We start from the raw sequence: 26,127 nt of genomic DNA, 5'->3' as shown, positions 1-26,127 counted from the left end.
GAAGCAAAATATAACAAAATCTCAAAATCAACACACACACACACACACACACACACACACACACACACACACACTGTGGAACAGTGTCTGTCTGTCTGTCTGTCTCTCTGCTGTCTGTCTCTCTGCTGTCTCTCTCAAAATAGTATAAGTGCTATATTGGCCCTGAGAGTTGCTCTCCGGCTCTGCAGCTGGACCCTTCTCCAATCAGCACGAAAAAAGCTATAAGCTTATAAAACGATTTAATATGCTAAACTTCGTTTTAAATTCCTTAATTCACTTTTGTTTATTTCATAAAGATTTTCCCGACATAATGCTACCTGCCCCGACCAGATCCGTGACTCTGTTGCGATACAGATGAATTATCTACTCAGAAAGCTTATAAAACGATTTAATAAGCTAAACTTTGTTTTAAAATTCTTGAATTCACTTTTGTTTATTTCATAAGGATTTTCCCGACATAATGATATCTGCCCCGACCAGATCCGTGACTCTGTTGCGATACAGATTAATTATCTACTCAGAATAGTATTATAAAGTGGCTATCTTTTATGCTGTAGATCACTGCTGGTATGTGCGTGCAGAACCTTTATTTCAGCGGGGACTGTAGTATTTATTTGACGTTACTGTACAATATATGTGTATTAAAAGACGGAGCTGTCTTTTATTGTATTATAATAATTATTAATATTAAAAATAAATTAAGAAAGGCATTCTTATTCCAGCATGCATTAATGACACTAACGGGCAACGGCAAAACAGTGGTTAATGGTCTTTATTAGTGTTTGCGGTGTCCAGGCAGCAATGGTCTTTTAGGAAGTTAATAGATATAATATCCGACAGTGTACAACACCCTCGGCTTAGTCCACTTTTCCACATTTCATGGGGGTGGTCCATTACCGTTACCGTATATGGTTAATCGGGGCGGTTCTGGTATGCAAATACGTGAAAGTGTGCACGAGCCTCGGCGCAGGGCCAAGGTGATATTTATCATGACAGGTGTGCGTAGAACCTGCGTACGCACGTGTGGTAAATCCCGTTTATTTTGTGCGTGCACTCATTCTAAATTCTGTGCTTACGTGTGGAAATAGAACATTTTCCACGTCACGTTGATGAATGAGGGCCCAGGACTTCACATTGCATCGTACTCAATCTCCACTTTCTCCTTTCCCCACACCTGAACACTGACTCCGGACCGAGAGTACTTTGGCTCGTTAGAGCTGAAGATTAAATGGGATTGTGAGTTTCCCATCAATCAGGGCTGCAACGGGGGTTTTTGTTTGTTTGTTTTTGTTTATTAGATGCCGGCTTAGGTATATTAGTATATTGTATTATTGTACAGGATATTTCATTTGTAATTAGCTGTATCATTAATGCCATTTTGGATATCATTAATGCCATTTTGGATATAGGTTTTCATTTATATTTCCTTTTTTGATATTGAGCACATGGTGCCTTTGAGTTTGAACCTGAGTACAGAGTAATAGCTCTGTTATTTTGTTTTCCTTTTTTGATATTGAGCACACAGTGCCTTTGAGAGACAATACTCTATTTATTAACTAACTAACATTTTCTTTATTCTGTAATGTGTATATATATACACATGGTGTATGTAATATATAACACTATATGTTCAATACAGATTATTTTTATATTTAAAGTTAAGTGTCTGGCTTGATCATTTCTATTTCAAATGTATTGATGTTATATCCCAAACAGATATTCGTATATTTGTATTATTAGATTAGTAAGAGCTAGGTGTTACGAACCTAGGGCCCTGCCCTCTAAGTCAACTGGGGTAAAAGGGGCTACATAAATGGAGGTTCCAGTGAGAATCTGTTTGGGTTTATAACAGAATATAGGTTAGAAATCAAGCCAGTAGCACCATAACAGGAATTGTTTAATTTACAAGGAAAATATATATATATATTGTTTAATTTACAAAAATATATATATATATATTGTTTAATTTACAAAAAGGAAATATATATATTGTTTAATTTGCAAAAAGAAAATATATATATTGTTTAATTTGCGGAAAGAAAATATATATATTGTTTAATTTGCAAAAAGAAAATATATATATTGTTTAATTTGCAAAAAGAAAATATATATATTGTTTAATTTGCAGAAAGAAAATATATATATTGTTTAATTTGCAGAAAGAAAATATATATATTGTTTAATTTGCAAAAGGAAAATATGTATATTGTTTAATTTGCAAAAAGAAAATATATATATTGTTTAAGTTGCTAAGAGCAAAAAGAAAAAAAAATCTATAAATGGATAAAATTGACACTCAAGCTGCGCTTGTGATGGAGCTTAAAGACTGGTGCCGTGGGGAGGGATTAAATGTGGCTCATACGCTTATGGTCCTCATTTCAGAAGATGTTGATGTCACCAACATAGAAAAGACCCTGGAGACAGTAAAATGTCTGGGGTGAGTGTGTGTCAGAGGCAGGTCGTTCAGTACACAGCGAAAAAAGTTTATGATCCTGTGTGAATGTCGGGAAAAGGTAACGGGTGAGAATGTTCCCCCTGAAGTTATGCCTACGGATGGTGGCGAGGCGTGGCCTATAATCATAGTAGGAGAGACCCCCTCAGCCCCTGTGGATGATGCTAAATTCTACGAGAAGTTAGCAGGACTACTGTTTGCTGAGGGGAAGATGGAGGAAGACCTCCAGAACATGTTTCAGAGAGCAGACTCTCCCGTTAGCCCAACCGAATCCATCCTGCGCGCACTTAGTGAATTGATGGACAAAGTAAAACCCCCCACTGAGCATAACAGCTATCGGCGCCTACGTCTGTTTTCTGGGACCTTGCCCACTCCATCAGGTGAAGAACAGTTTGAACACTGGTTAGAGCAAGCACGACTCATGGTAGAAGAAAGTGATGGCTCTGATAAAGAGAAAAGGCGGAGGCTGATGGAAAATCTCAAAGGCTCTGCACTAGAAATAGTGAAATCTGCATGAGCCAGCACCCCTGATGTTAGTCCTGGAGAATGCCTGGAAGCCCTGGAACATGTGTTTGGAACTGTGCAGTCTGGAGAAGACTTGTACATCTCGTTCCGAATGATGCAGCAGCAGCCAGGTGAGAAACTCTCTGACTTTCTGAGGCATCTGGAGCAGTCACTAGACAAAGTGAGCCAGCGAGGTGGTATTCTACCAACAAATGTGGACAGAGCACGGATAGAGCAGTTGTTGCGAGGTGCAGTGGCCTCTGATCTAATGCTCGTGAATCTCCGCCTAAGAGAGAGGAAAGCAGCACCGCCTACCTTTCTTCAGCTATTGAAGGATATATGCTCAGAGGAAGAGTATGAGGCCTCAAGGAAGAAACTCTTCCCCGCTGTGCAGTGTGTTCCGGTGATGACAGAAATTGACGGAAAACAGGCTGAAATCCAGAGCCTGAAAGCCGAAGTAAAGGAGCTCAAGTCCTTAGTTGCTGCAGTGGCGACTAGGCCAGACCGAGGCAGGCAAGATACTGGGGAGAACATGGCTCTCAATGTAGCCACACCCAGTGAGCTTCGTCCTGACTCCGAGTTAGCGGCGTTGAGGAAACAGATGAAGCGACTCCAAAACAAAGTCGACCAAAGAGTGACTCCCAGAGAAACTGCGGCTGCAGTATCGACGTTGGACGTGTCAAGACCTGTCTCCAGCTATCCCCGAAGATCGCCAAAGGGTGCAGAGGAGAAATTCTGCTACCGGTGTGGCGAGGGTGGTCATTTTGCAGGGAAATGTCAAAACCCTGAGAACCAGGCTAAGGTTATCAAGAGACTAATTCATGCCCTGAGAGTAGCAAAAGACCAGCAGCAGACAGGTAGTGTCACCCATGGTAACAAGAACTGTGAAGTGAAAAAGAGTGCAGTTACCTTACAGAGTCCATCTATCCCTGAGGGTTTGGTAGGGCCACCTAGCCTTGTACAGTTGAAGGTTAGTGGACAACCTTGCACCGCCCTGTTAGACAGCGGCTCCCAGGTGACTATAATTTTTGCACCCTGGTATCAGAAGTACTTATCTCATGTCCCAATCCAGCCTGTCTCTGGGCTAGCCCTCTGGGGTCTAAGTGAATCCAATATGAGTTACCCCTACCATGGCTATGTAGTCGTAGATGTAGAGTATCCAGCAGAGGTGGTAGGTACCAGTCAGACTATGACAGTCCTTGCACTCATCTGCCCGAGCCCTAAGACTGTAGACCAGACATCTGTCATTGTAGGGACCAATGCTAGTCATGTAAGACGATTGGTGAAGCAGTGCAGAGACGGTGGGATTGATGTGACTTCGACCTTAGGCGTCCAAGCTTGTGCTGTAGGAGACCAGGCTACTTTGAAGCGCTCAGATGAGATGGTGGAGGGAGAAGATAGAGTAGGCTCAGTGCGGTGGAAAGGACCAGGTCCGTTGACTCTACCCACTGGTGGTGATGTGCAGGCTGTGTGCAAAGTTGAGCTAACACAGGCAGTAGGCCAGGAGATCCTAATGCTAGACGCCTCACCAATAGCCCCTCTCCCTGCTGGTGTGTCACTGCAGCCCATGGTAGTGTGTAGCCAGGCCATGGACAGCAACAGTTTCAGAGTCCTACTCAAAAATGAGTCTCTGAGAGAAACAAGCATAGCAGTGGGAACGGTGATTGGGTATCTGCACCTGGTGGATTCAGTCACTGTCATCCCGCCCAAAGAGACAACCTCATCAGAGTTTGATGAGAGCAGAATCAACTTCTGAGACTCGCCTATCTCAGAAGAGTGGAAATCCCGTCTTCGCCAAAAACTGTCGCAAAGATCTCATGTCTTCTCCATGGAAGAGTGGGATGTCGGACTAGCTAAAGGGGTAGAACACCAGATCCGTCTCTCTGATCCTCGCCCATTCCGTGAGCGTTCACGACGACTGGCACCTGCAGACATTGAGGACGTGCGAAAGCACCTACAAGAGCTCCTGCAAGCCGGGATCAGAAGAGAGTCTCGGAGCCCCTATGCCTCACCAATCGTGGTTGTGAGGAAGAAAAATGGAACAGTCAGGATGTGCATCGATTACAGGTTGCTCAACAGTTGTACCATCCCAGACCAATACACAACCCCTTGCATTGATGATGCGCTGAATGCCCTGACAGGAAGTCAATGGTTCTCCATCCTCGATTTGCGAAGCGGCTATTACCAGATCGCCATGTCGGAGGAAGACAGAGAGAAGACGGCGTTCATCTGCCCATTAGGGTTCTACGAGTTTGAGAGGATGCCACAGGGCATAAGTGGAGCCCCAGCAACCTTTCAGCGGTTAATGGAGAGAGCAGTAGGTGACATGAACTTACTCCAGGTGTTGGTGTACCTTGACAACCTGATTGTCTTCGGGAGGTCTCTAGAGGAGCACGAAGAAAGGCTGCTCAAGGTCCTGGATCGCCTCGGAGAAGTCGGACTGAAACTCTCCATAGACAAGTGTCAAATCTGCCTGCCGAGAGTGAAATACCTGGGTCACATTGTGTCCGCCGAGGGTGTCGAACCTGACCCGGAAAAGATAGAAGTGGTTACCAACTGGACTCGCCCGACGAACCTGAAGACCTTGCAATCCTTCTTAGGGTTCTGTGGCTACTATCGGCGTTTCATAGCCAATTACGCAGCCATTGTGCGACCACTGACGGGGCTGACAAAGGGTTATGCACCCACGCAGAAGAGCAGAAAGAACGCCCACGATAGGAGTAAGGCGTACATCAAAGAGTCAGAGCCTTTTGGAGAACGATGGGATCAGCCTTGCACAGATGCGTTTCACCAGATCATACACTGTCTGACGCATGCACCTGTGTTGGCATTTGCAAACCCCCAAAAGCCTTACATCCTACACGTTGACGCTAGCTTGAAGGGACTTGGAGCAGTGCTCTACCAAGAGTACACAGAGGGCCTGCGACCAGTGGCTTTCGCAAGCAGAAAACTGAGTGCATCTGAGCAGAACTATCCAATCCACCAGTTGGAGTTCTTGGCGCTAAAGTGGTCTGTAGTAGACAAATTGCATGATTATCTCTACGGAGCCAGATTCACAGTACGTACGGATAACAATCCCCTTACCTACGTGCTCACCACAGCAAAGCTCAGTGCAGTAGGGCATCGATGGCTGGCTGCCCTGTCCACCTATGAATTTAATGTACAGTACCGCCCGGGCCGACACCATATATATGCAGACCTACTGTCCCGGATCATGCCTGAGGAAGAAACCCGTAATGAATGGGTGACTCTATCACAGACTGGAGTAAAGGCCATCGGCCAGCGAATCTCTATCCCTGAGACTCACGGCTGCCCACAGAGGTGTGTCGACCAGTTGGGAGCTTCCCCTCAGTGCATCCCAGACATCTATGCGTTTCCAACCCACTTGGAATCCGAGTCGTTGAGACAGATGTCAAAGCAAGAGCTTAAGAGAGCTCAGGAAAAGGATGTCGATATAGGACCTGCTATCAAGGCCGTGAAGCAGGGGAAATGGCTTGAAGATGAGGATGCAAGTCCAGAACTCTCTAAGCTCAAACGAGAGATGGGAAAGTTGACCATGAAAGAAGTTATGTTGTATCGGTTGAGCAAGCAACCTTCTGGAGATGTTGTCACTCAACTTGTACACCCAAAAGAGTTCAGAGAAATAGTGTTGAAGGCCATGCACAATGATTTAGGACACCTTGGCATTGAGAGAACTGTCGACCAACTGAGGAGCAGATTCTTCTGGCCGAAGATGTCTGTAGAAGTGGAACAGTACATTAAGAACTGTGGAGAGTGCATCACTCGTAAGTCCCTTCCTCAGCGAGCAGCTCCACTACACCAGATCGTGAGCAAAGGTCCAATGGATCTTGTGTGTATTGATTTTCTCTCAATGGAACCCGACAGTAAAGGCATAAGCAATGTGTTGGTGGTCACAGACCATTTTACTCGCTATGCTCAGGCTTTCCCCACCAGAAGCCAGAAAGCACATGTTGTCGCAAAAGTACTGGTAGAGAAATACTTTGTACATTATGGGCTGCCAGCAAGAATCCATTCGGACCAAGGCCGTGACTTCGAAAGTCGACTGATCCGGGAGATGCTGCAAATGATGGGAGTACGGAAATCCAGAACCACTCCGTATCACCCACAAGGAGACCCACAGCCCGAACGCTTTAACCGCACGCTATTGTCAATGCTGGGCACGCTGAGTCAAGAAAAGAGGCGGCAGTGGAGTCAGCAAGTACCTTACTTAGTGCATGCATACAATAGCACCAAGTGCGACTCCACCGGATACTCTCCGTACTTCTTGATGTTCGGAAGAGAAGCAAGACTTCCCGTGGATGTGTGTTTTGGTACGTCGCCGGATGGCAAGGAAAGAGGTCTCCACATCAAGTATGTAGCTAAGCTGAAAGACGACCTGCAAAGAGCCTTTGAACTAGCTTCTGCCGCAGCTCACAAAGTACACCAGCGAAACAAGAAGTCCTATGACAAGAGAGTGACCTGCCAAACCTTGGAACCTGGTGACAGAGTGTTGTTAAGAAACCTGGGGTTGAGAGGAAAACACAAACTCCAAAGCCGATGGAGTGCTGTTCCTCACGTGGTCGTGAGCAAAATGCCCAACTTACCTGTTTACAGAGTGAGTCCTGAAGATGGAATAGGACGCACAAGGACCCTACACAGAGATCATCTCCTACCCATTGGACAACTGGTACGGATGCCAAGAACGGAGAGTGACCACAACACACCTGTGAAACCAAGAACTAGGGCAGGAACTATCAAGAAGCAACACCGTATACCGTCTCCTCCTACAACAGAAGAGAGTGAGCCGACGTCTGACTCATCCTCTGAAGTAGAGTATGTAAGGGAGCGCAGACCCTACAGTACCTACCTGGAAGGGATCCTGAAGAAAAGGACTGTGCGAGAGCCAGCTGTCGTCATCCCTGATGAAGAACCAGTCAGAGCTCCTGACACATACGAGGATGAACAGAGCGGAGAGGAGCCATCTCCTGAGTCAGAGTCTCCTGAGTCAGAGTCGTGTCTTATGGGGACATACAGACCTTTGGAAGGGGGTTCAATACAGATTATTTTTATATTTAAAGTTAAGTGTCTGGCTTGATCATTTCTATTTCAAATGTATTGATGTTATATCCCAAACAGATATTCGTATATTTGTATTATTAGATTAGTAAGAGCTAGGTGTTACGAACCTAGGGTCCTGCCCTCTAAGTCAACTGGGGTAAAAGGGGCTACACAATAATACCGTATTTCCTCTAATATTGGACGGGTCTTGTATTTACCTCAGCTGCAAAGAGCACCAGCCCTTTATTAGAGAGAGGCTTATATAAGAGGCAGGCCTTAATTTATAAAAATGACACTCATGGACATATCGTCCGTGTTATCATAACCGGCATTGGCAAGAGTTGCTCTGTTCATTCTATTTTTTAAATACGTACATTGTCTGTCTACAATTATTTAGACTAACATTATTTAAATATTGAGTGCAACACAGTAATATTCTGAAACTGTGGTGGATTAACGTAATTCACACACTGAAGTTGGAACTGTCTATAGGTTGCGGGGTCCGCACGGACAATTTAGCGTGTGGTACCTTCTCGACTCTACCTGAGTCTAATCGAGTTGATAACATGCAGTAGCTTTAGCTAACGCTATCATAGCATCATGATCTGTAATGTCAACTGGACAACGCCAGCCCCGCCTGCCAACGCCATATAGCGAACGTTAACTAACGTTTGCAAACCAAGCCAACGTCATGAAAAGTGCTATGCAAATAAAATTATCATCCAGCCGACACCACAGATCTAGCTATGACAACGTTAGCTAACGCCAACAAAGTGAGAGTAGGGAAGCGTTAATGTAGTCAGAGTGTAGCGGGAACGATAGAGAGAGGCAGCGCGTCATTTGCATTGGCAAGAGTTTATCTCATTCTATATCACGGCACGAAAAATAAAAAATTAAACGTTTTTGACCTGGGGGGGTGGAGGAAACGGGCGTGGCCTCCTCGCGGCCCTCGTACAGGGTGTAGAGGGTGAGGGTGTACCTGGGGGGGTGGAGGAGACGGGCGTGGCCTCCTCGCGGCCCTCGTACAGGGTGTAGAGGGTGAGGGTGTACCTGGGGGGGTGGAGGAGACGGGCGTGGCCTCCTCGCGGCCCTCGTACAGGGTGTAGAGGGTGAGGGTGTACTCGGTGCCGGGCTGCAGGCCTGCCAGGTCGTAGCTGGTGGTCTCTCTGGGGAACGCCTGTCTCTGCACACGGCCTGCTGGAGGGAGGGGGGGGAGAGAGAGAGAGAAGAGAGAGAGAGAGAGAGAGAGAGAGAGAGAGAGAGAGAGAGAGAGACAGACAGAGAGAGAGAGAGAGAGAGAGAGAGAGAGAGAGAGAGAGAGAGAGAGAGAGAGAGAGAGAGAGAGAGAGAGAGAGAGAGAGAGAGAGAGAGGAGGAGAGGGAGAGAGACAGAGAGGAGACCGGTGATGGGCGTGAGTGTGACTTTGAGTGTACTTTGAGTGTGACTTTGAGTGTAACTTTGAGTGTAACTTTGAGTGTGACTTTGAGTGTAACTGAGTGTGACTTTGAGTGTAACTTTGAGTGTAACTTGAGTGTGACTTTGAGGTAACTTTGAGTGTAACTGAGGGTGACTTTGAGTGTAACTTTGAGTGTAACTGAGTGGACTTTGAGTGTACTTTGAGTGTGGACTTTGAGTGTACTGAGTGTGACTTTGAGTGTAACTGAGTGTGACTTTGAGTGTAACTGAGTGTGACTTTGAGTGTAACTGAGTGTGACTTTGAGTGTAACTTGAGTGTAACTTTGAGTGTAACTGAGTGTAACTGAGTGTGACTTTGAGTGTAACTTTGAGGGTAACTTTGAGTGTAACTTTGAGTGTAACTTTGAGTGTAACTGAGTGTAACTTTGAGTGTGACTTTGAGTGTAACTTTGAGTGTAACTTTGAGTGTAACTTTGAGTGTAACTTTGAGTGTAACTTTGAGTGTGACTTTGAGTGTGACTTTGAGTGTGACTTTGAGTGTAACTGAGTGTGACTTTGAGTGTAACTTTGAGTGTAACTTTGAGTGTAACTGAGTGTGACTTTGAGCGTGACTTTTGCACTTCCTGGTTCCGGGCCTCACCTTCGCCCTCCCTCCACTCGAGGCGGTACCCCCTGGAGGACTGGATAAGGTTCCAGGTCACGCGGAAGGAGGTGGGGCCGGAGGGAACCGCCAGCAGGACCTGCTGCTCCTGACGCTCTGGGGGGCAAATAGAGATCATGTGAGGGGTGTGGAGGTCTCCCTCTGAGGCCTCCGTTCAGACGCTCTGGGGGGCAAACAGAGATCATGTGAGGGGTGTGGAGGTCTCCCTCTGAGGCCTCCGTCCAGACGCTCTGGGGGGCAAATAGAGATCATGTGAGGGGTGTGGAGGTCTCCCTCCGAGGTCTCTGTCCAGACGCTCTGGGGGGCAAATAGAGATGATGTGAGGGGTGTGGAGGTCTCCCTCCGAGGCCTCCGCTCAGACGCTCTGGGGGGCAAATAGAGATCATGTGAGGGGTGTGGAGGTCTCCCTCTGAGGCCTCCGCTCAGACGCTCTGGGGGGCAAATAGAGATCATGTGGGGGGTGTGGAGGTCTCCCTCTGAGGCCTCCGCTCAGACGCTCTGGGGGGCAAATAGAGATGATGTGAGGGGTGTGGAGGTCTCCCTCTGAGGCCTCCGTTCAGACGCTCTGGGGGGCAAATAGAGATGATGTGAGGGGTGTGGAGGTCTCCCTCTGAGGCCTCCGTTCAGACCTCTTCCTTCCCCCGCCCCCCTCCCGAGTTTAAGCTGATGATGCTCTACTGCAGTGGTTCTCAACCTGTGGCACGCGTACCACCGGTGGTACGTGGGCCCCCTGCTGGTGGTACTTAAAAGAAAAGAAAAAATATATGTTTTGTCCGCAGTCATGTCACAGAACTTACAGTAGAAGCAGGCCAGGCCAGTGTCGATAGTTAGATCACCTAGGTGGGGAACAACCAGGAGAGCACTGTGGCAGAGAGTAATGCAGTCTAAACAGTCATGAATCTTTTATTCAACTTCAGACCCAGATTACATTTTTTTAATTTACCAGAGATCACAGTCTGTCTATAAAGACAACAACAACACGACACAGAGATCACAGTCTGTCTATAAAGACAACAACAACAACACGTCACAGAGATCACAGTCTGTCTATAAAGACAACAACAACAACACGTCACAGAGATCACAGTCTGTCTATAAAGACAACAACACGACACAGAGATCACAGTCTGTCTATAAAGACAACAACACGACACAGAGATCACAGTCTGTCTATAAAGACAACAACACGACACAGAGATCACAGTCTGTCTATAAAGACAACACAACACCTGAGATCACAGTACAAGTCCATTTGGGAGATATTTTAAGGTGAGTAATGTTCCCCGCTGCACCAGGATCTTGGGTGTCCCCACATGGAGAACCCCACTTGAACCCCTGTGTACAGTAAACAAGTAGGAGAGAAACAGTGTTGCATTGTGCTGTGTGCTGTGTACTGTGTGCTGTACTGTGTACTGTGTGCTGTACTGTGTACTGTACTGTGCTGTACTGTGTACTGTGTGCTGTACTGTACTGTACTGTACTGTGCTGTACTGTGTACTGTGTGCTGTACTGTGCTGTACTGTGTACTGTGTACTGTGTTGTACTGTGTTGTGTACTGTGTACTGTGCTGTACTGTGTACTGTGCTGTACTGTGTACTGTGCTGTACTGTGCTGTACTGTGCTGTGTACTGTGCTGTACTGTGTACTGTGTGATGTACTGTGTACTGTGTGATGTACTGTGTACTGTGCTGTACTGTGCTGTACTGTGTACTGTGCTGTACTGTGTACTGTGCTGTACTGTGTACTGTGTACTGTGCTGTACTGTACTGTACTGTGTACTGTGCTGTATTGTGTACTGTGTACTGTGCTGTACTGTGTACTGTGTACTGTGCTGTACTGTGCTGTACTGTGCTGTACTGTGTACTGTGTACTGTGCTGTACTGTGTACTGTGTACTGTGTACTGTGTACTGTGTACTGTGCTGTACTGTGCTGTACTGTGCTGTACTGTGTACTGTGTACTGTGCTGTACTGTGTACTGTGCTGTACTGTGCTGTACTGTGTACTGTGTGATGTACTGTGTACTGTGTGATGTACTGTGTACTGTGCTGTGTGATGTACTGTGCTGTACTGTGCTGTGTGCTGTACTGTGTACTGTGTGATGTACTGTGTACTGTGTGATGTACTGTGTACTGTGCTGTACTGTGTTGTACTGTGTACTGTGCTGTACTGTGCTGTACTGTGTACTGTGCTGTACTGTGCTGTACTGTGTTGTACTGTGTACTGTGCTGTACTGTGTTGTACTGTGTACTGTGCTGTACTGTGCTGTGTACTGTGCTGTGTACTGTGCTGTACTGTGCTGTGTACTGTGCTGTGTACTGTGCTGTACTGTGCTGTGTACTGTGCTGTACTGTGCTGTGTACTGTGCTGTACTGTGCTGTACTGTGCTGTGTACTGTGCTGTACTGTGCTGTGTACTGTGCTGTGTACTGTGCTGTACTGTGCTGTGTACTGTGCTGTACTGTGCTGTGTACTGTGCTGTACTGTGCTGTGTACTGTGCTGTACTGTGCTGTACTGTGCTGTACTGTGTACTGTGTGATGTACTGTGTACTGTGCTGTACTGTGTACTGTGCTGTACTGTGTACTGTGTACTGTGCTGTACTGTACTGTATTGTGTACTGTGTGATGTACTGTGTACTGTGTGATGTACTGTGTACTGTGCTGTACTGTGTACTGTGTACTGTGTACTGTGCTGTACTGTGCTGTACTGTGTACTGTGTGCTGTACTGTGCTGTGTGATGTACTGTGTACTGTACTGTGCTGTACTGTGTACTGTGTGCTGTACTGTGTACTGTGTGATGTACTGTGTACTGTACTGTGCTGTACTGTGTACTGTGTGATGTACTGTGTATTGTGTACTGTGCTGTACTGTGCTGTACTGTGTACTGTGTGCTGTACTGTGTACTGTGTGATGTACTGTGTACTGTGCTGTACTGTGCTGTACTGTGTACTGTGCTGTACTGTGTACTGTGCTGTACTGTGTACTGTGCTGTACTGTGTACTGTGCTGTGTACTGTGTGATGTACTGTGTACTGTGCTGTGTACTGTGCTGTACTGTGCTGTACTGTGTACTGTGTGATGTACTGTGTACTGTGCTGTGTACTGTGCTGTACTGTGTACTGTGCTGTACTGTGTACTGTGCTGTGTGCTGTGTACTGTGCTGTACTGTGCTGTACTGTGTACTGTGTACTGTGTACTGTACTGTGCTGTACTGTGCTGTGTACTGTGCTGTGTACTGTGTACTGTGCTGTGTACTGTGCTGTGTACTGTGCTGTACTGTGTACTGTGTACTGTGCTGTGTACTGTGTACTGTACTGTGTGCTGTGTGCTGTGTACTGTGCTGTGCTGTACTGTACTGTGCTGTACTGTGCTGTACTGTGCTGTACTGTACTGTACTGTGTACTGTGCTGTACTGTGTACTGTGTACTGTGCTGTACTGTGTACTGTGTGATGTACTGTGTACTGTGCTGTGTACTGTGCTGTGTGCTGTGTGATGTACTGTGTACTGTGTGCTGTGTGATGTACTGTGTACTGTGCTGTACTGTGCTGTGTACTGTGCTGTACTGTGTACTGTGCTGTACTGTACTGTGCTGTACTGTGTACTGTGTGATGTACTGTGCTGTACTGTACTGTGATGTGTACTGTGTACTGTGCTGTACTGTGCTGTGTACTGTGCTGTACTGTGTACTGTGCTGTACTGTACTGTGCTGTACTGTGTACTGTGTGATGTACTGTGCTGTACTGTACTGTGATGTGTACTGTGTACTGTGTACTGTGTGCTGTGTGCTGTACTGTGTACTGTGTACTGTGTGATGTACTGTGCTGTACTGTACTGTGATGTGTACTGTGTACTGTGCTGTACTGTGCTGTGTACTGTGCTGTACTGTGTACTGTGCTGTACTGTACTGTGCTGTACTGTGTACTGTGTGATGTACTGTGCTGTACTGTACTGTGATGTGTACTGTGTACTGTGTACTGTGTGCTGTGTGCTGTACTGTGTACTGTGTACTGTGTGCTGTACTGTGCTGTGTACTGTGTACTGTGTACTGTGTGCTGTACTGTGCTGTGTACTGTGTGCTGTACTGTGTACTGTGTGCTGTGTGCTGTACTGTGCTGTGTACTGGGTGCTGTACTGTGCTGTGAACTGTGTGCTGTACTGTGTACTGTGTGCTGTGTGCTATACTGTGCTGTGTACTGTGTGCTGTGTGCTGTACTGTGTACTGTGTACTGTGTACTGTGTACTGTGTGCTGTACTGTGCTGTACACACAGCGTGGCGGAAGAACCAGAGTGCAAATAGCTCCTCCAGGCAACCATCTGCCACCTCTCTGTTCAGCTGGCAGCGGGCGAGAGCGACCCAGACCCAGACCCGGCCCAGAGCCGGACATCCCATCGCCAGGCGCCACGCGGGCACAGACGGCCCGACATGTGCAGGAGTCCCAGAGACAGAACAGTGAGAACATGTGGAGCTCCTCTCAGAATGCAGAGACGTAAACAGCGGTGATTATTCCCCGTCTTCCCGTGGTGAGTTGGGCACGGATTAAAAGGCATCTTTCCCCGGCGGGGGGGGGGGGGGGGGGTGGTTTGTTTTATAACCACAAGAGGACGGAGAGGAAAAAAGGACAACAAATTGGAAGGTCATGCCATGTTCTTAGTGTTTTTGGTCATTAAAATAATCACTCAAAGACTTTGAACTTGTGTTTCATATCTCATCACATTTCTGAACAAATGTGAGACGGGGATAAACCTAAAATATGCTTTGTTGTGTATTGTGCCGGTCCAGCTGGTGGGTTCTGGCAGCACCGGGACTGTCTTGGCACTCCATGGATCCATGTTTTCTCTTAGAACACGTTGTCTGTTCAGTATTAGGGCCACGTCCTGAACTCATAGGAATCTGCACAGGTTCCAACATCCGTTCAGCCTTTGAATTCCTGTGTGTCACTAACTAGGGATGCTCGATATTGGCTTTTTTACCGATATCCGATATACCGATATTGTCCAACTCTTAATTTCCAATACCGATATATGCAGGGTTCCCCCCCCCAAAAAAAACTGAATAATTTCAGGTAATTACATTGCATATCTCGTGGAATTAACACATTATGCATACTTTTGACATAAATAAAATAATAATTAGTTCTTACTTGCTTGTCTGGGTAAATAAAGGTTAAATAAATGTCAATATACAAATATTTAATTTTTTTTTTAAATCAATACCGATAATCTCCGATATTACATTTTAATGCCAATATCGGCCGATAATATTGGACATCCCTATCGCTAACACCTCTCTGCTCTCAGCATCATCATCTACCTGTGTGATATATAGTGATATATATATATATATAGAGAGAGAGAGATAGAGAGAGAGAGAGAGAGAGAGAGAGAGAGAGAGAGAGAGAGAGAGAGAGAGAGAGAGAGAGAGAGAGAGAGAGAGAGAGAGAGAGAGAGAGAGAGAGAGAGAGAGAGAGAGAGAGAGAGAGAGAGAGAGAGAGAGAGAGAGAGAGACGGAGCTGTACCTACCTATCCTGAACCTGGCCGTGGCCCCGGGCCCTCCGTGTCGCCCTCGTACAGAGAGATGACCGTGACGATGTACTCGGCGTCCCTCTGCAGGTCGGTCAGCGTGTGGGCCTCGCCGGTCACCTCCACCGAGTCCACGCTCCGGCCTGGGGGAGAGAGAGGGGGGGGGGGCAGGGCTATCATTCAGATCTGTCCCTGGGGGAGAGAGAGAGGGGAACCAGGGCTATCATTCAGGTCTGTCCCTGGGGGAGAGAGAGGGGGGGAACCAGGGCTATCATTCAGATCTGTCCCTGGGGAGAGAGAGAGAGGGAATCAGGGCTATCATTCAGGTCTGTCCCTGGGGGAGAGAGAGGGGGAACCAGGGGCTATCATTCAGGTCTGTCCTGGGGGAGAGAGAGAGGGGGAACCAGGGGCTATCATTCAGGTCTGTCCCTGGGGGAGAGAGAGGGGGGGGAACCAGGGCTATCATTCAGATCTGTCCTGGGGAGAGAGAGAGAGGGAATCAGGCTATCATTCAGGTCTGTCCCTGGGGGAGAGAGAGAGGGGAACCAGGGCTATCATTCAGGTCTGTCCCTGGGAGAGAGAGAGGGGAACCAGGGCTATCATTCAGATCTGTCCCTGGGGAGAGAGAGAGGGGGAACCAGGGCATATTCAGATCTGTCCCTGGGGGAGAGAGAGGGGGAACAGGGCTATCATTCAGGTCTATCCCTGGGGGAGAGAGAGGGGGAACCAGGGCTATCATTCAGGTCTGTCCCTGGGGGAGAGAGAGGGGGAACCAGGGCTATCATTCAGGTCTGTCCCTGGGGGAGAGAGAGGGGGGGAACCAGGGCATCATTCAGATCTGTCCCTGGGGGAGAGAGAGAGAGGGAATCAGGGCTATCATTCAGTCTGTCCCTGGGGAGAGAGAGGGGGAACCAGGGGCTATCATTCAGGTCTGTCCCTGGGGGAGAGAGAGAGGGGAACCAGGGGCTATCATTCAGGTCTGTCCCTGGGGGAGAGAGAGGGGGGGGAACCAGGGCTATCATTCAGATCTGTCCCTGGGGGAGAGAGAGAGGGAATCAGGGCTATCATTCAGGTCTGTCCCTGGGGGAGAGAGAGGGGGAACCAGGGCTATCATTCAGGTCTGTCCCTGGGGAGAGAGAGAGGGGAACCAGGGCTATCATTCAGGTCTGTCCCTGGGGGAGAGAGAGGGGGGAACCAGGGCTATCATTCAGATCTGTCCCTGGGGGAGAGAGAGGGGGAACCAGGGCTATCATTCAGATCTGTCTCTGGGGGAGAGAGAGAGAGGGGGAACCAGGGCTATCATTCAGATCTGTCTCTGGGGGAGAGAGAGAGAGGGGGACCAGGGCTATCATTCAGGTCTGTCCCTGGGAGAGAGAGAGGGGGAACCAGGGCTATCATTCAGATCTGTCCTGGGGGAGAGAGAGAGGGGGAACCAGGGCTATCATTCAGATCTGTCCCTGGGGGAGAGAGAGGGGAACCAGGGCTATCATTCAGGTCTGTCCCTGGGGGAGAGAGAGGGGGAACCAGGGCTATCATTCAGATCTGTCCCTGGGGAGAGAGAGGGGGACCAGGGCTATCATTCAGATCTGTCTCTGGGGGAGAGAGAGAGAGGGGGAACCAGGGCTATCATTCAGATCTGTCTCTGGGGGAGAGAGAGAGAGGGGGAACCAGGGCTATCATTCAGGTCTGTCCCTGGGGGAGAGAGAGAGGGGGAACCAGGCTATCATTCAGATCTGTCCTCCCTCTCTGTCCTCCCCCTGTCGGTGATGTATTATTTTTACCTGGTTATGATTCTGATGTATTATCTTCTCCTGGTTATGAACGGGTTACGGTTACGGTTACGGTTCAGCAGTGGTTCAGGCGGGACACAGAGGTCGTCTGGTAATAAATCTGATTCCCCGGTTCAACCCTGGCTCCTCCCAGGCAGCGTGTCAAAGTGTCCTTGAGCAAGACACGCCCCCTAACCCAGGCAGCGTGTCAAAGTGTCCTTGAGCAAGACACGCCCCCTAACTGTCCCTACTGTAAGTGGTTAGGATGATGCAAGACACGCCCCTAACTGTCCCCTACTGTAAGTGGTTAGGATGATGGGGCAAATAGAGAAATACTCTCCCCTCAATAATATTACAATAGATTACTAGTATTATTATTATTATAATTATTATTATTATTATTATTATTATTTATTATTATTATTATTATTATATATTATTATTATTATTATTATTATTATTATTATTATTATTATTATTATTATTATTATATTATTATTATTATTATTATTTATTATTATTATTATTATTATTATTATTATTATTATTATTATTATTATTATTATTATTATTATTATTATTATTATTATTATTATTATTATTATTATTATTATTATTATTATTATTATTATTATTATTATTATTATTATTATTATTATTATTATTATTATTATTATTATTATTATTATTATTATTATTATTATTATTATTATTATTATTATTATTATTATTATTATTATTATTATTATTATTATTATTATTATTATTATTATTATTATTATTATTATTATTATTATTATTATTATTATTATTATTATTATTATTATTATTATTATTATTATTATTATATTATTATTATTATTATTATTATTATATTATTATTATTATTATTATTATTATTATTATTAACATGGCAGTACATGAGTACAATGGATATTATGTGTATGTATATGAATATTATGTACCATAGTGTCTTTATACCCGTATCACTGTACATATTAATACTACAACCCTGATTAGCACTCTTACTCAGTAGTACTGATTTACATATTTTATACCCAGTTTTATCGAGTTTATTTTTTTACTATCAGGGTAGTAGTGGTAGAGTAGAGGCAGTTACAGCGCAGTTAAATAATAACAATAATAATAATAATAATATGCTTTGTTTGTATAGCACATTTCATACAATAATTGCATCCCAAAGTGCTTCACGGCAGTAATGTAGACATAAAATAGACATAGGCATAAAATGAGCATAAAACTGGCATAAATATAGACGGAATGACAGCAGTGCAATAAAATAGCTCTCATTTATAGTACAATAATGATACAAATAGTCATAGAATTAGCATAAAATAGTACAATAGTGCAGTGCAATAAAATAGCTCTCATTAACAATAATCGTAGTGTGTATGTAATGAGTCTAAGAATTATTTATTTATTTCGAATGTTTACAAATACAAATAAATAAACATAAACAAAAATTATTTCGAAAATATTTACAAATAACAGTCTAAGGTGAAGAGGTACGTTTCTAGTGTACTTTCACCAGCGCTGGAATACACAACATGTGTAAATGAGCAGGAAGTTACGGCGCCTGACACCTGAGTGAAGGCTGTGATGATGTCACTGACCTGTGAAGGGTCCCCAGACGACGCGATAGGCCCTGGCGCCCGGGACCCGCCCCCACTGAACGCGCACGCTGCCCTGCGACTGGGTCGCCACCGACAACTGCTGCACGGCCTCGAGACGCACTGACACACACACACACACACACACACACACACACACACACACACACACACACACACACACACACACACACACACACACACACACACACACACAGGAAAAACACACGTAATTCAAGAGGGTGTGTAAACACATGCATATTCTTACAGGTGCCACAAGGTGGCAGTGTAGCAAATCAGCTGTCCAGGTTCAACCATCATTGCTATATGACAGCTCCCATCTGTGTCTATTACTAAAGTTAACACTGGTTTACTGTGCATTTCGACTATACTGTACATACTGAGAGTAATGTATTACAGCAACACGGTGTGCTTTTTACATTAGCTAACGTGTGTATATGTACTTTCCTAATTTAGAATACCTATTTGATTCTGTAATGATATTTTTACATGTTACATGTAGTCATTTAGCTGAGGTAGTAGTGTAGGGAAGGTAGATTAGTAGCAAAGTGTATAATAGTAAAAGACTATTGGCCGTTTTCTATTTATTACTATTATTTATTTGTATTTATTACAATTACTGATCAAAGATATAGTTGTGTTTTCAGTTGACTCACACACTCAATTATATATTCTATATATATATTAGATTAGATTAGATTCACTTTATTGTCATTACACAGTACAATACAGTGCAACGAGATGTTGTATGTCTAACCAGGATGTGACAATCAACAGTTGTTTGCAATATAAAACACATAAATAAATAAAACTGTAAAGTGCAATGGTTAGCACAATGTGAAATGGTGAAGAATATACAATAAAAAATACAATACAAAATATAATAAAAAATAATAATCATTAAAATAAAGTCTACATAAGCTATGGCTATATATACACAGGTATACAGTGAGGTTCAGTGGGCTATGTAGAGTTTGTGAGTCAACTGAAAACACAACTATATATATATATGTGACCAGGTATGGACTTCAGGGTCATGTTGAGGGATCTTCATTTTTTTTTTTTTTTTTTACATATTATGAAAGTACAGATTCATACCTTCAAAATAAGCCATCACTTGAACATTTTGGTGGGATGCTTTGCAAGCTACTTCCTATGATTCATGGTGATTATCACAAAACGTATTCAGAGATAATAGCCTTCAAGAGACGAGCAGGCTATTCGGTGACAATAGTGAAACAACTACAGCACTACCCAGAAGTCATTGTAATCCATGGCCCCCCTCTCTCTAGGGCAATTAACACCTGGCAGCTTTCCAGTCTGAGGCTCTTTGTTATTACAATGAGTCTGGTGACTGCAAACACAACACCCAGAGAAAAAAGGAAAAGTCATGATAGTTTATTAAAAAATTTGTGTGATAGTTAAAGGTTAACCTTCTGTAGTGTGGTAGTGAAAGGTTAACCTTCAGTAGTGTGGTAGTGAAAGGGTTAACCTTCTGTAGTGTGGTAGTGAAAGGTTAACCTTCTGTAGTGTGGTAGTGAAAGGGTTAACCTTCTGTAGTGTGGTAGTGAAAGGTTAACCTTCTGTAGTGTGGTAGTGAAAGGTTAACCTTCTGTAGTGTGGTAGTGAAAGGTTAACCTTCTGTAGTGTGGTAGTGAAAGGGTTAACCTTCTGTAGTGTGGTAGTGAAAGGTTAACCTTATGTAGTGTGGTAGTGAAAGGGTAACCTTCTGTAGTGTGGTAGTGAAAGGGTTAACCTTCTGTAGTGTGGTAGTGAAAGGTTAACCTTCTGTAGTGTGGTAGTGAAAGGTTAACCTTCTGTGGTGTTGTAGTGAAAGGGTTAACCTTCAGTAGTGTGGTAGTGAAAGGTTAACCTTCTGTGGTGTTGTAGTGAAAGGGTTAACCTTCAGTAGTGTGGTAGTGAAAGGGTTAACCTTCTGTAGTGTGGTAGTGAAAGGTTAACATTCTGTAGTGTGGTAGTGAAAGGGTTAACCTTCTGTAGTGTGGTAGTGAAAGGTTAACCTTCTGTAGTGTGGTAGTGAAAGGTTAACCTTCTGTAGTGTGGTAGTGAAAGGGTTAACCTTCTGTAGTGTGGTAGTGAAAGGTTAACCTTCTGTAGTGTGGTAGTGAAAGGTTAACCTTCTGTGGTGTTGTAGTGAAAGGGTTAACCTTCAGTAGTGTGGTAGTGAAAGGTTAACCTTCTGTGGTGTTGTAGTGAAAGGGTTAACCTTCAGTAGTGTGGTAGTGAAAGGGTTAACCTTATGTAGTGTGGTAGTGAAAGGTTAACCTTCTGTAGTGTGGTAGTGAAAGGTTAACCTTCTGTAGTCTGGTAGTGAAAGGATTAACAGTAATAGCATGCCACATTACACATTATGAAATCTCGACGAAATACCTCTGAATAAGAATTAAAAAAAAATTAAAGATTCGATGACTAATTCGGCCAGAAACGGCTTTGAGGCGAAGCATTACTAAGCGCTTCTGTAGTGTGGCAGTGAAAGGGTTAACGCGTGCCTCATCTCCCCTGCCTATACACGGTGCTGCGCACATTCATAATCATAACGTCCATACAGGAGGGATATACACGGTGCTGCGCACATTCATAACGTCCAGACAGGAGGGATATACACGGTGCTGCGTGCATTCATAACATCGAGACAGGAGGGATACACGGTGCTGCGCGCATTCATAACGTCCAGACAGGAGGGATATACACGGTGCTGCGCGCATTCATAACGTCCAGACAGTAACAGTTAAGCATTTAGATGTATTTAGATGTAAATACATGTAGTGTGGTAGTGAAAGACACAACAACAACAACAACAACAACAACTTACTTTTAACTGTATTAACAGATTCCGTGCTGAATGCCAGCGCAGAAAATAGTTTACGTCAGGGCCCCCACAATAATAATAATCTCTCGCTCCGATGAAAAAGCCATTTTTTATCACTCCGTTTCCGTATTAAATTAATTTACTTTTAGCCATTAGGTTGGAAAAAATGCACCCTAACGAAATTCGTTCGCTCATAAAATTCGAACTGTGTTTTAATGGTTTTTAATTAAGTTACAACACGCGTTTTATAACGGCCGTCAAGGCCTCTTTTTTTTTTAATCTTTTTTTTAGACACTGCGTTACGTTGCTTATAACTTATAACATTAAGATAGTGTATTAATAGTGTGTTATTCTCTCTCTCAGAAAGGAGAGCTAAATAATGACGTCTGTGTGTTAACACCTATTAAGTACATGTACTTGCCCCCTGTGGACAGGCCCACAGCCCGCTTGTGTAGTTTTTTATCCTCAATTGAAAGAAAATTTGTGGAACTATTATAGCAATAATTACCTCATTTACAAGTTGTATTTAAGTTTGCAACTAAGGGCAAATAATGGAACAGATTAATGACAATTCAAATATGTAAAAAAAATCAAGATTTCGATTTTTGGGATTTTCTGGACAGCAAGACATTTGTTCATTTCAGAGCACCTCCCTCTTTGCGGATCAAATCGGGTTTGGTCACGGCGAGTCACATATATTAGGGCTGACCCCTATTAGTCGATTAGTCGACTAATCGGTCGAAAGGAGCCGTAGTCGACTAACCAACCTCTTAGTCGAATATATAAAAAAAATTATAATAATAATAATAATTTATAGTTTAAAAAAAAAATGAATCATTCTTTCCAAAAGAAAAGAGGCCTAGCAGCGTGGCTAACGCTAATGGCACGCATACCAGAGGCTAACTGCCTACGAAAACAGGCACAGAGGCACTGAAAGAGGATTTCACCCATCTAATGAACACACTAGACTAGACAAACATCAAGATGTATCCATCAGTGGACCAATTGCATGCTTTTGCAGAGGACAAGAAGCCTTCAGTCGACTCCTTCAGACATTAACACCCCCCACAGCCCAAATGGAATGAAAAAATAAATAAAACATTTTACACTTTATTTTTTTTATTTATTTTTTGTCCAATAGTCGACTAACGGCAAATTTTGGCCAATCATATTCGACCATCCAAATCCTTAGTCTGGGACAGCCCTAATATATATATATACAGTATGAGAAAACTGTGAATCTTGTGGAAACCCAGGCTGGATGCACTGCTTTAGATGCACTGATTGAAAATGTGGGTCAGTGCTCGGGGCCATCAGCTGGTATCAGAGGGGATTCTGGGAGGACAGGTGTACCGGTACTAAGCATAGATATATATATAACTAGATGGTGGGCGGAGTCTCCAGCGTAGTTCACCGGCGGCCATCTTGTCCACAAGGGAGTTGCCTGGGATCCCTCTTATTCTACATTTTTACAAATGATATGCCGTTTGCAATTAGTAGAGCTAATTTGACAATGTATGCCGACGATTCCACTATTTATTATGCGGCTGCCACATGTACAAAGCTTAGTCAGGTTCTGTCTAGTGAGCTGCGCATTATATATAACTGGATCAAATCTAATAAACTTATAGAAGAGGTTAAGCCCGGAGCCCTATTTTCTGAAAATCCGCCTAAAATACATACCTAAGTAAATGGAATATTGCTCCACTTCTAGAAGGTCAATTTGCATGTTCTTGGTATCTAGGGACATCTATGGACCTCAGTGAATGTATTCCGAGTGTCAGACGTATTGTGTCTATTACTAGGCTTGCTTAAATTGTGATGAAACAAAGTTTCAAAACTGCCACTGAGCTCGTTCAGTACCCTCTTGAGATCATGTGTAAAGAAAATCGGAGGAAATTAATAAAGGGAAGATGATTAAACAGAAGGTTCTGTAGATACAGTACTGAATTCTCCCATCCGGACAAATGCAATTTGAAATATTATTATAGAATATAGAATGGCAGGCTTATAAATTACCTTATTATAGCCAATTTGCACATTTATATATATATATATATATATATTAGGGCTGTCAGTTTATCGCGTTAATTAGATTAATTAATTACACAGCAAATTATCGCGTTATGAAAATTAACTCAAAATTAATTACAAAAAAAATAATTTTTTCTTTTTTTTTTTTTTTTTATAATATTTTTTTTGTATCTCATTCATTCCATAAGAATGTAGAATAAACATTTACAGACTTTTTATTAAATACTGTGGGCTAGATCCACAAAGAATGGATTGCACGGTGCAAGTTGCACCCTGGTCTGCATCCCCTTAACAATTGTGTGCTGTACTGTATTGTACCCATTCTGCAATCTGTTAATAACATTTTCATTCAATCAATCAATCTGCGCGGTGATTGATTGAATGAAAATTTTATTTTCAGTTAATTGTAATGAACCAAATGAGAATATCAATACATTTTTTTGTATCTTTGACTGTGAATAACACCATGCTCAAATTGACCAGACCTGAAAAATCTAAGCAAATTAATAGATGGAAGATGATTAAACAGAAGGTTTTGTAGATACAGTACTGAATTCTGCCATCCGGACACATGCAATTTGAAACATGATTATATAATATAGAATATCAGGCATAAAATGGTTATGCGATTAAAATGCGATTAATTAGATTAATTAATTACAAATCCTGTAATTAATTAGATTAATTTTTTGAATCGCCTGACAGCACTAATATATATATATATATATATATATATATATATATATATTTATATTATCTTTCAAATGCCCGAGTTTAATTTGGATTTAGTATCACCAGGCGTGCATAAGAACAGATAATGAAATCTACTGTATGAAGAGTACCTTTCTTATTTTTGCCAGAGTGCCGCCATTTTGAAACTAATTTCAAATCTGATTGTTGCTCAATGCTAAAAATAGGGGAGACAAACTAACTGCGCTCCAATATATGCCAATAACGTTACTTTTTGTGGTATATTATCCTGAGTAATAAGAGATATTAAAAAAATTCATACAGAACCCATTTGCTTTTTTTGACCTAGAGGCCTCTGTGTATGGTGTTTCTGAAAAATTCCAACGCTCATTGAAAGCTCTCAATGTCATCTTCTAAATGGCGTTAAAAAAAACTACAATTCCTGACTGTACATTTTTCAAAATGGCCGACTTTCGCAATAAAAACAACACAAAAACGAATAAATCCTCTAATAGTGGAGGGCATTCAAATAGAGGACGGGCCTCTTATAATGGACGGGGGTTTGATACATGGAGACAAATACAGGCCGGCTTCCAATACAAGGTCACGTGCCGTGATATAGAATGAGATAAACTCTTGCCAATGCAAATTAAGTGCTGCCTCTCTCGATCGTTCCCGCTACACTCTGACTACATTAACGTTTCCCTACTCTCACTTCGTTGGCGTTAGCTAACTTTATCATAGCTAGATCTGTGGTGTCGGCTGGATGACGTTGGCTTTGTTTGCAAAAGTTAGTTAGCGATCGCTATCTATATGGCGTTGGCAGGCGGGACTGGCGTTGTCCAGTTGACATTACAGATCATGATGGCTATGATATCGTTAGCTAAAGCTACTGCATGGTATCAACTCGATTCGACTCAGGTAGAGTTCAGAAGGTACCACACGCTAAATTGTCCGTGCGGACCCCGCAGCCTATAGACAGTTCCAACTTCAGTGTGTGAATTACGTTAATCCACCACAGTTTCACAATTACTGTGAAATTAAGGCCTGCCTCTTATATAAGCCTCTCTCTAATAAAGGCCTGGTGCTCTTTGCAGCTGAGGTAAATACAAGACCCGTCCAATATTAGAGGAAATACGGTACTAAAATTGCACTAATAACACTTTAACCTATTGGTAAACTAACGTGTTGATGATAATATACATTATAACTGCTGTTGTGACATGGTTATGATGTTTATACTTGAATACGTTTGACAAAAAAAACGATAATTTTGTCAAACAGTCTGGAGAGATTGATTTATGACGTGATGTAATTTTGGGACCGGTCCCGTCGGGCATAAGAGGTTAAGGGTGCAATTCTCACCACGCAATCCAGTCTTAGTGGATCCCGCCCTAAGTGTGTCTGACTCTTAACCACCAAAACCTGCACGGACTACAACGTATGACATATATCATGCCAGTTAGGGAACTTTGTGTATACTGTACCTAGTGTATACTGTACCTTGTGTATACTGCACCTTGTGTATACAGCACCTTGTGT

At 43.7% G+C, this 26,127-nt stretch overlaps 2 protein-coding genes across 2 annotated transcripts in view; both read right to left on the bottom strand.

Moving 5' to 3' along the window:
• The window catches only part of LOC311229382 (collagen alpha-1(VII) chain-like), a gene marked incomplete at both ends in the record, with an annotated part of 60,182 nt that extends 57,066 nt beyond the window's left edge, over window positions 1-3,116 (bottom strand). The window contains one exon of the mRNA XM_084315470.1: window positions 2,978-3,116. Coding sequence (XP_084171596.1) covers window positions 2,978-3,116 — 139 coding nt within the window. The remainder of the gene's footprint in view (window positions 1-2,977) is intronic.
• Window positions 3,117-10,076: 6,960 nt separating this feature from the next.
• The window catches only part of LOC311229381 (collagen alpha-1(VII) chain-like), a gene marked incomplete at its 5' end in the record, with an annotated part of 170,676 nt that continues 154,625 nt past the window's right edge, over window positions 10,077-26,127 (bottom strand). Inside the window, 3 exons of the mRNA XM_084315469.1 lie at window positions 10,077-10,187; window positions 15,611-15,753; window positions 19,014-19,133. Of these exons, the coding sequence (XP_084171595.1) occupies window positions 15,611-15,753; window positions 19,014-19,133 (263 nt within the window). The 3' untranslated portion in view covers window positions 10,077-10,187. The remainder of the gene's footprint in view (window positions 10,188-15,610; window positions 15,754-19,013; window positions 19,134-26,127) is intronic.

Source organism: Notolepis coatsorum (assembly GCF_963971535.1).
Source record: "Notolepis coatsorum genome assembly, chromosome: 6".
Classification (NCBI taxonomy): domain Eukaryota; kingdom Metazoa; phylum Chordata; class Actinopteri; order Aulopiformes; family Paralepididae; genus Notolepis; species Notolepis coatsorum.
Note: the sequence above shows the minus strand (reverse complement) of the source record. Positions and strands in the feature narration are given on the sequence as shown.